General features: G+C 57.3%; 1 protein-coding gene, 1 long non-coding RNA gene and 1 pseudogene across 3 annotated transcripts in view; 1 reads left to right on the top strand and 2 right to left on the bottom strand.

Annotated features, from left to right (window-relative positions):
• Positions 1–650, bottom strand: part of LOC115937061 (uncharacterized) — a 5,985-nt gene extending 5,335 nt beyond the window's left edge. For both annotated transcript variants that reach the window (XR_014140962.1, XR_004072397.2), the window contains exon 1: positions 594–650. This is a non-coding gene — a long non-coding RNA (uncharacterized LOC115937061). The remainder of the gene's footprint in view (positions 1–593) is intronic.
• BCAT2 (branched chain amino acid transaminase 2) overlaps positions 1–7,086 on the top strand; it is a 10,297-nt gene extending 3,211 nt beyond the window's left edge. The window contains exons 2-11 of the mRNA XM_081807233.1: positions 973–1,047; positions 1,407–1,610; positions 3,428–3,538; positions 3,634–3,753; positions 3,874–4,037; positions 4,896–5,038; positions 5,219–5,304; positions 5,532–5,672; positions 5,746–5,820; positions 6,655–7,086. Coding sequence (XP_081663359.1) covers positions 973–1,047; positions 1,407–1,610; positions 3,428–3,538; positions 3,634–3,753; positions 3,874–4,037; positions 4,896–5,038; positions 5,219–5,304; positions 5,532–5,672; positions 5,746–5,820; positions 6,655–6,693 — 1,158 coding nt within the window. The 3' untranslated portion in view covers positions 6,694–7,086. The remainder of the gene's footprint in view (positions 1–972; positions 1,048–1,406; positions 1,611–3,427; positions 3,539–3,633; positions 3,754–3,873; positions 4,038–4,895; positions 5,039–5,218; positions 5,305–5,531; positions 5,673–5,745; positions 5,821–6,654) is intronic.
• An 801-nt stretch (positions 7,087–7,887) lies between these two features.
• LOC102729093 (large ribosomal subunit protein eL38 pseudogene) lies at positions 7,888–9,156 on the bottom strand (annotated as a pseudogene).
• Positions 9,157–9,470: the final 314 nt, after the last annotated feature.

Raw genomic sequence — 9,470 nt, 5'->3', positions numbered from 1 at the left:
TCTGAGGGAGGAGGGGCTGGGGCCTGGGTCTCCTGGATCTGAGGGACAAGTGGGTTGGGGGCTTAGACTCTTGGGTCTGGAGGAGGAGGAGGCCAGAGGTCTGGACTCCAGGGTGTGAGGGAGGAGGGGGCTGGGGCCCTGGACTCCTGGGTCTGGGGGAGGAAGGGACTGGAGGCCTGGACTTATGGGTCTGAGGGGGGAGGGGGCAGGGGGCCTGGACTCCTGGGTCTGAGGGAGGAAGGAGCTGGGGGTCCGGACTCCTAGGTCTGAGGGAGGAGGGGGACGGAGGCCCAGCTTCTGGGTTCTGGGGAAGTATGGCCTCTAGGTTCCTCACTTTTCTATTTTTTTTTTTTTTTTAAGATTTTATTTAGTCATTTGACAGAGAGAGACACAGAGAGGGAACACAAGCAGGGAGAGGCAGAGGGAGAAGCAGGCTTCCCGCCGAGCAGGGAGCCCGATGAGGGGCTCAATCCCAGGACCCTGGGATCATGACCTGAGCCAAAGGCAGACACTTAACAACTGAGCCACCCAGGCGCCCCTCACTTTTCTAATTCTTATCAGGATTTGGGTCCCCCAGGGTGGCCGTCACTTACCTGTGCACTTTGCCTCGCAGTCTTCTGTCTGAGCTGATCTCAGGGCTGGGGCCAAAGTTCCCAGGAGTGGGAGGTGCCTGTGTTTGACTTTGCCCTGGCATGGAGGGGATAGGAGCTGATTCAGCCCTTCCTAGGGATTGTCCTTGTGAGGACAGGGAGGGGTCTTGGCCTCCTTCAGGATTCTCTCCCACTAGGTGCTGCCTGACAGGGGAGCCAACTTGTCCAGGGCCACATGGTCCGTCTAGAATGCACTGGGCCTGGGACAGATCAGGCCAGAGGGACATTCCAAGTGCGTAGTGGCAAAGCAGGCTCCAGGGTCCCCTGCTCTCTCTACCTTTCCTGGCCTCACCACCTTTCTTACTTCTGTCCCCACCCTCAGATTTGGGCCCGAAAACTCCTCCCTGTCTCTTGGCTTCTGTGTGGCCCCAGAAGATATGCCTCATCCAACTTCAAGGTGAATGGAGGGGAATGTACTTTGGGATCTCAAAGAGGGGCTGGGGCCAGGACTACTGGGCCTGAGGGAGGAGGGAGCTGGGGGCCAGGACTCTTAGGTTTGAGGAACGGGCTGGCAGCTGGATTTGGGCATCTCCAAAAGGGTCCAGGGTCCAAAGGTGAAGGTGGTTGGCAGTGGGGTCCTAATAGTCCGCCATAAGGCTGTGGGAGAGATTTGATACTGCATGTCCCACGAGCCTCTGGGGCTACAGGTCTCTCTTCTCTTTGGGTCTTAGCCCCAGAGGTTCATGGGAGTTGTAGTTTTTCAGTTTGAGGTTGCGACGAGATTTCAGGATACCCGGGTCCCCTCTCTTTTCTCAGGCTGCAGACCTGCAGCTGGAAATGACGCGGGAGCCTCATCAGAAGCCTGACCCCAGCAAGCCCCTGGTGTTTGGGAAGACGTTCACTGACCACATGCTGATGGTGGAATGGAAGGAGGAGAAGGGCTGGGGCCAGCCCCGTATCCAGCCCTTCCAGAACCTCACGCTGCACCCCGCCTGCTCCGGCCTCCACTACTCAATGCAGGCATGGCCGCTGACCTCTCTGCCCGTCTCTCTGCATCGCTTTCTTTCCTCTTGCCCTGTCGCTTGCCGGGTCCACCGCCCTGGGCTTGCTCTTTGTCTGTTTCTTCTTGCTCAAGATGTGTTCTCTGAGGTCTCTCGTGTTCCAGGCCCCGTGCTGGCTGATGCCGGGGTCCCCAAGAAGAGCAGACTCCGTTCTTCTACTCGAAAACCCCACGTTTTGGTTACAGCCCCGTGCGGTCATGCTCTGAAGGAGGCACCTGAGGTGTTCTGGGAGCCAGAAGAGGCACCAGTCCAACCTCTAACTTGAAAGGAAGTAGGGTCTCGTCTGGCAGAGGAAGCTTAGGGTGTTAGCAGGAGAGGGAGCAACCACGGGACAAAGGAGAGCCCGGAGTATCGGGGGGAATTGGGGAGTTGGAACGTGGCAGAGGAGGCTGAGGATGTCATCAGGGCCGCAGAGGGGCCTCGGGGCTGGCACCTTGTCAAGGGCACTGGGAACCTGGAGCGCTCTGAGCAGACATGGAGCAGGGTCTGCTCTGGGTGTAGTGAGACCCCCTCAGGCCGGATGGAGGATGAGCTGGAGGCCAGGAGGCCTGAGCTGGGGCCGGAGGCTGGACGAGAGCAGGGAAGGGAGGGCCAAGTGTGGTGCCCAGAGTTTTGGCCAGGTGACCAGGTAGGCCAGGGGGCTGTCCCCCTGTGGGGACCCAGCAGGAGATTGGCTTTGCAGGACTTGGTGAGGGGACTTTAAGGAAGATATCCAGGAGGCATTCAGGTTATGACTTAAAGCCATGGCTGAAAGCAGAGTCTTCCTGAGGGAGCTTCAGTGGTGACAAGAATTTGGATGAATGTATTTCATCCCTAGTAACTGGTTTGCAGTGTCAGCCTCCCTGTGAGGCCTCGAAGGCCGAGGTCAACATCCAGCTGGGGGTGCAGATCAACTTTGTGTTGGTTTTTTGTTTTTTTGTACTTTAACAAATGTTTTGGGGGCGCCTGGCTGGCTCAGGCAGTCGAGCATGTGACTCTTGATCTTAGGGTCATCAGCTGGAGCCCCATGTAGGGTGTAGAGATTTTTTTAAAGTTTTTATTATGGGAAATTTCAAACATAAAAATAGAATAATATATAAGCCCCCGCTGACCACCCTGCTTCATCAGCTAACACCTGTGGGTCACCCTCTCATTTCGTCTGGACTCCCATCGTCATGCCCCCTTCCTGTAAGATTTTGAAGCAAATCCTGGGCTATGCAGTATTTCATCCACAGCGAGTTCAGTGCTTCTCAAGAACACAAGGAGTCTTTATTTATTTTTTTAAAGATTTTATTTATTTATTTATTTGAGAGAGAGAATGAGATAGAGAGAGAGAGCATGAGGCGGGGGAGGGTCAGAGGGAGAAGCAGACTCCCTGCCGAGCAGGGAGCCCGATGCGGGACTCGATCCAGGGACTCCAGGACCATGACCTGAGCCGAAGGCAGTCGCTTAACCAACTGAGCCACCCAGGCGCCCCGCAAGGAGTCTTTAAAAAGAGAACTTGCATGCCATCGCTGTTCCTGAGAAATCGAACCAGTAACATGGAAGGGGTTTAAGCAGGGCGCTCTCTCGGCACCTCTGGCTGTGGGTGTCCAGCTGTTTCTGGGCTCTCTCTGTCCGTCTCTCTTGTCCCCCTTCTCTTCCTCTCTGCGCTCAGCGGGTTGGTCTCTCGGCTCCGTCTCTGCATCTGTGTCTGAATCCTTGTGTATCAGGCGCTGTGTTGGGATCTCTCAATGTGTCTCGCGGCTTCCCTGAGGTGGTCTCTGAGCTCAGGGACCCACCCACCTGTCCCCGCAGCTCTTTGAGGGCATGAAGGCGTTCAAAGGCAGCGACCAGCGCGTGCGCCTCTTCCGACCCTGGCTCAACATGGACCGGATGCTGCGCTCAGCCCTGCGCCTCTGCCTGCCGGTGAGGGGCCCTGGCTGGCCCCGGGGGGAGCAGGGTGCGGCATGGGGTGAGGGCAGCAGGGAGGTGGGCGGCTGACTCGTGGGAATCCTGCCCAGAGTTTTGACAAGGTCGAGTTGCTCGAGTGTATCCGCCAGCTGGTGGAAGTGGACAAGGACTGGGTCCCTGAGGGCAACAACAGCAGCCTCTACGTCCGGCCTGTGCTCATCGGGAATGAGGTGGGCCTGACTCCCTGACTCGGGGGCGGGGTGGAGGTCAGGGGCTCCAGGGGCGAGGGAGGGGGAGGGGCTGGGGGCCTGGACTCCTGGGTCCCTGATGCCCCCTTCTGCCCACCGCAGCCCTCACTAGGCGTCTCCCGTTCCTCGCAAGCGCTCCTGTTTGTCATTCTCTGCCCCGTGGGTGCGTACTTCCCCGGAGATGCCGTGGACCCCGTCTCCCTCCTGGCCGACCCAGCCTTCATCCGGGCCTGGATGGGCGGGGTCGGTGACTACAAGCTGGGGGGGTAAGTAGTCTCTTCAGCAGTCCCTCCCCCAACCCTACATGTCCGGGACGCTGGATGTCCGAGACGCTGGCTATCTGCTTTGGGTGTGGATTTGTGTCTTCAGGGGTCAGTTGTCCTTCCCGACTTGTTTCACATGACTGGGGACAGCTCTGCTTGCCCGTGGGGATGGGATGTTGTGCGAACAACATTGGGGGTGGGGTGCTTAAGGGGAGAGGGTCTGTGCTAAGCGCTGTGGACACATCGGCTCAGAATTTGGAAGGGATAAGGTGAAAGTCAGTGGAGAAACCCGGATTGGCCTCCTGGGAAGCCTCCAGAAATGAAGTTTATCCTTAGCTCATTGGTCTCTCCCCCAGGTAGCCTCCCCTGAATGCCCAGGCTTGGCCAGCGCCCCCACCTCCCCACCCCCATGCGCAGCTCTCATAGTCCCCTGGGCCTCCAGTGACCACCATGCTCTGTGTGGGCTTCCTGTGTTAATCTGTTGCTAGGGTCCTCGGCTCAGCAGGGCAGGGAGGGTCCCCCCACCCCCCGAGGTGATCCAAGCAGAAGGTGGGGTGACGGTGTGTTGGGATAGCAAGTGTGACCCCAGCTGAGAGCTTCATTCGGGTCCCTTCCACACACCTATCTTGTGAGGTCTCCCGAGGGCCAGGCCCTGGGCCGGGCGAAGCTGGGGATGCAGAAGAATCAGGTCCGGGCCCTGCCTTCCAGGGGCCCCCGGGCTAGTGGAAGCCCCAGGATCCAGAGCAGCCGGCACTGTGATGCCAATGGCTGGGGCATTGTTCACCGAGGAGGCAGTGAGCCCTCGGGTGAGTCTGAGGAAGGAGCCGGTTTCCTGGTCAACCATGCTTCTCTCTCTGCCAGGAATTACGGGCCCACGGTGTTGGTGCAGCAGGAGGCGAAAAAGAGGGGCTGTGAGCAGGTGCTCTGGCTCTATGGGCCTGACCAGCAGCTCACCGAGGTGGGCACCATGAACATCTTCATCTACTGGACCCACGAGGACGGGGGTGAGCCCTCCCATGACACCCCACCCCCCCCCCACCCCCTGGGGAAGCGGGTCTATCCTAAGTCCTAGCCAACTGCAGGTTTCACGGATGGGGGTGGGTGGGTTGGGGTGGCTTCCTAAGAAGATGGGAGGGTGTGCCTGAGGGCGTGAGGTAACCCCCCAGCCCTTATACTTGCCCCAGTGCTGGAACTGGTGACCCCCTCACTGGACGGTGTCATCCTGCCTGGAGTGGTCAGACAGAGCCTGCTGGACCTGGCCCGGACCTGGGTGAGGGCGCCGTGACCGTGGGTGGCTGGAGTGATGGGGTATTGCTGTGTTGGGGGGGCCAGAACCTCAGGGGGCTCTGGGTGGGGGGCTGGGGCACGGTAGCACGTCTCTGCCCCTTCTCTCTGGGTGCCTGTCTCCTCGGGTGTCTTTGTCCCCATTCTCAGGGAGGGAGAGGCAGGGCTGTGCGGCGAGGGCCGCCCCGGGCTCACACGTGTGTGGCTCGGCAGGGTGAGTTCCGGGTAGCGGAGCGGAAGATCACCATGGAGGAGTTGTTGCGGGCGCTGCAGGAGGGGCGCGTCCGGGAAGTCTTTGGCTCAGGCACTGCTTGCCAGGTCTGCCCTGTGCACCAAATCCTGTACCAAGGCAAGGTGAGGTGGGGCTGCCATTGGAGACGGGAGGGAAGAAGGGGGTTCCTGGTCCTCACGGCACAGTCTTCTCCAGCACTTGCACATTCCCACCATGGAAAACGGGCCTGAGCTTATCCTCCGCTTCCTGAAGGAGCTGAAGGCGATCCAGGTGAGGTGCACTGGCCGGGAAGTGGGCTGGATGTTTGCTCCCCGGGGAAGTGCACGTCCCAGGAGCCCCTGGACTGGGAGCCCTCCTGCCCCCGCAGCCCCAAGAGCCAATCATGGCCCTTGCCGTGGGCCTCTGGGCCCCAGACCGAGTCACTGTCCTTTCCTGGGAGCCTCTAAACGCTGACTTGTGGAATCCCCTTCCCTCCCCCTCTGTGGCTCCTGCGTGTCCTTGCAGTGGGGACCCCTTCCCAGGGGCCCGTGGGACTTGGGGCCAGAAGCCCCGCGCAGAGCCCCTGGAGCCCCGGGCTTTCCCTTTGGCCTGAGAAATCTTCCACAAGCCCCGGGATCCTGGTCCCCCAGTGTGGCCCAGGAATATTTCCTCTCATAAGCTCCTGGAGGTGTTTCCATTAATCTCGGCCAAGTTCTCTTTCCTGAGAACCTCTGGGCTCCTTTCCCGGCGCTCGACCTAGAACTGCCTTTCCTGTGAGCTTCTCTAAAGTCCAGTGTTGTGCACCGGGACCTAGAACAACACCTCTCCCCACTCTCTGGGCCATCTCAGCCAAAAACGATCCCCCCACCCACCCACCCCCGCCCCACGACCACCAAAAAGTTCTTCCAGTGACTCTTCGCAGAACTCCATCTCCCTTCAGCCTCTACGCCCACTCGGCCACGGTTCCCCTTCCCTGCGGTTATTGGCCGGCTTCCGGGAAGTGGACTACATTTCCCATGAGGTCCTGGGGCGCAAATCCGCAACCAGTTAGCCTGCGGCGCCCCCGGGCTTGCTGGGAGTTGCAGTGTGGCTTTCCTCTCACACCTCGCCTCTGCTGTCCCGCAGTACGGAGCGGGACCTCACGAGTGGATGCTCCCGGTGTGACGCTAAAGACTCGGCCCTACCTCTCCTCGGACCCACCCACCCACGGCATCTAGTCCTCGCCGGACCCTCGCCTCCCTACCTTTGACTCACCTGAAGTGCAATATGAAATAAAAGGCCGGGGGCTGCCGGGACGCCTGGGTCTCTGGCGCCCGCACGTGGTCTCTACACTCCCAAAGCCATAAGGGCCGGACCCAGGCGTCCGGGCCCCCAGCCCCGCCTCTCAGACCTTGGGGGATCTGGGCTCCCCGCTGCTCCGTGTTGTGGGGTCAAAGATACACGTTGGCCCCGACTCTGCATCTCTCCGTTCTCAGGCCGGATCTCCCCGTGCTGCTGTTGATTTTTTTTTTTTTTTTTTCCTCCCTGCAATTTTGAAATAAATGCCAAAGAACAAGCCATTAGCTGTCATCTCCAATGATCCAGCTCAGGGACTCTAGGGTCTTCTCCAGGAATCCCTGTCCTGGGCCCTTTTCATTCTCGAAGACCCAGCACTCCGAGCCCCCAGTGACCTGGCGTTTTCTCTGACGTGGGAGATTTTTCCACCTCATCATACACTGAGTTTGGCCTCTTGCCCCCACCAACCCACGCCTCCTCTACTTCCCCATCTTTGGGACAGCCCCACTGTACATCCAGTCACTAAGCCAGATCCCTCGGCACTGTAACCCCTTTTCCCCCCAAAGCCCATCAGACTCAAGCCCTGTCCTCCTGTCCCCAGCTCTGCCCTGTCTGTCTCCTCTGTGTCCTCCTCTCAGCCCTGCTTCAGCTCAGTTCTTGTCTTCTCCTGCCTGGACCCTTGCCCTGCCTAGCCCGCTGTCTGCATCCAGTCTGGCCCCCAAAGGGTCTTTGTACCCCCAGAGCTGCCTCTACTCACTCTCTTCCAAGGGCTTCCCAGCACCCATGGCCAATACTGCCGACAGTGGGCCCTGGTGGGCGGGGAGCAAGGCAAGATGCTCTACCCTTGGAGGGGGTGAACGTCAGAAGTCTATAAAACCTAGTCCCGGTTCCCTCCCTGTGTCATGCCTTGTGTCCCAATCTTGGACACAATCTTCCACACACATACTTCAATAGTTGTTATGTGTAGGTATGGAGAGAGCTGACATTAAGACCAGGCTGATGTAAGAAAATGTCGGGGTCCAGAGCTGACGACCAAGGAAGAATTCTTGAGACATCTTTGGTGCAAAAAGCTGATTTTTTTTTTTTTAAGAATTTTTAAAACTTTAGTCCAGTTCAAATCAGTGGGCCAGGTTCACTCCAGCTCCTTCACTGCCAAACCTGGAGGCAGGGACTGCTTCGGTTTCTCTGCCTTCTCCTTGTCCGTGATGACCAGGGTGTAAACGTATCTGCTGCACCGAACTTTAAACTTCACATTATCCTTATTTTTCTTGATCTTGGCGGATTTGGCGTCCTTTCGCCTGGCCGTGAGCAAAAAGCCCTTGATTTCCTCGATTTTTGAGGCATGGCTACGGGCGGCGCAGGGGGGCGCGAGGCCGGCACATCCAGCGGCAAGAAAGGAGGATGGAAAAACTGATTTTATTACAGCCCAGGGACAGGACCTGTGGGCAGAAGGAGCCGCATGGGGGTCCTGAGGAGTGGCCCATTATGTACTTTAAAGTTGGGAGGAGGTTGGGGATAGCGTTAAGTCTCTAAGGAATTTTCAGAAACAAGGTTTCCAGGACCTTGAGGGGGCTAGCTGTTGTTAGGAAAAGGTCATTTATTGCTGTCTAATAAAACCTCAGTCATGAGACCCTTCAGATGTGTATCAGTGGGTCACATGCTTGGGGGATGAGTGCCAACATACATCTCGGGGGAGGGGCAGGTAGAGATAAGGGAAGTTTCCAAAGACATTTTTATATGTTAAAGTAGACTCACAGGATCCTGGGGGGTTGGGATGGATAATGTTAAGCTAAGATTGCCTTTTGCCCTTAGCAAAGTGTTAACAACGAGGCAGCTGAGTCCCTAGAGGAATGTCACTCTTCCTGTTTCAAGGACTTGTCAATGGGCTGTAAGTGGTAAAGAAATTTAATTTTTCTTTTGCCTTTGCATCCCACATCACAGGCATATCCATTTGGTTGCAGGTCTGGATACAAATGTGCCTCCCTTATCTGCTTGGTGTGTGACCTTGGGCTTGTCACCTTATCTCTGACCCCCTTTCCTGGAGGGAGACCCATGTGGGACTAGGGCGGACACAGTCTGGGGCCTGTCCCGCAGTTATCAGCTGTGGGACAAAATTCTGATTTGTTGATAACCATTCTCATACCCTCTCATTTCCTTTTGTCAATGATTGCTCAAGAGGGGGTCATGCACATAATGGGGAAATTTGCCTGGAGGCCTCTGGGAAAGCTTTCTTCCCTTGATAAAAGAAATCCTGAAAGACAACCTTTTCTTTTCTTCCCTCCCTTTGGCTGTGATCATCTGGAAGGGTGATGCTTGGAGTAGCTGTAGCCACTTCACGCCCAAGAGGGCCATTGTCCACGTACTGACCGCCGAACACAGAGACCTCGGGTCCTCCAACCATTAAACCTGATTTCTAGGGGCGCCTGGGTGGCTCGGTCGGTTAAGCGGTTAAGCGTCTGCCTTAGGCCCAGGTCATGATCCCCAGGTCCTTGCTCAGCAGGGAGCCTGCTTCTCCCTCTGTCTGCCGCTCCCCCTGTTCGTGCCCTCTCTCCCTCTCTCTCTATCTCTGACAAATAAATAAATAAATCTTAAAAAAAAAAACCTGATTTCTAGTTTTGCTTTAAAAAAAGTCAAAATTGGGCGCCTGGGTGGCTCAGTTGGTTAAG

The sequence above is a fragment of the Leptonychotes weddellii genome, chromosome 16 (assembly GCF_054177405.1).
Source record: "Leptonychotes weddellii isolate Sample4059 chromosome 16, ASM5417740v2, whole genome shotgun sequence".
Lineage (NCBI taxonomy): Eukaryota > Metazoa > Chordata > Mammalia > Carnivora > Phocidae > Leptonychotes > Leptonychotes weddellii.
This window is presented reverse-complemented; position numbering and strand designations above follow the sequence as displayed.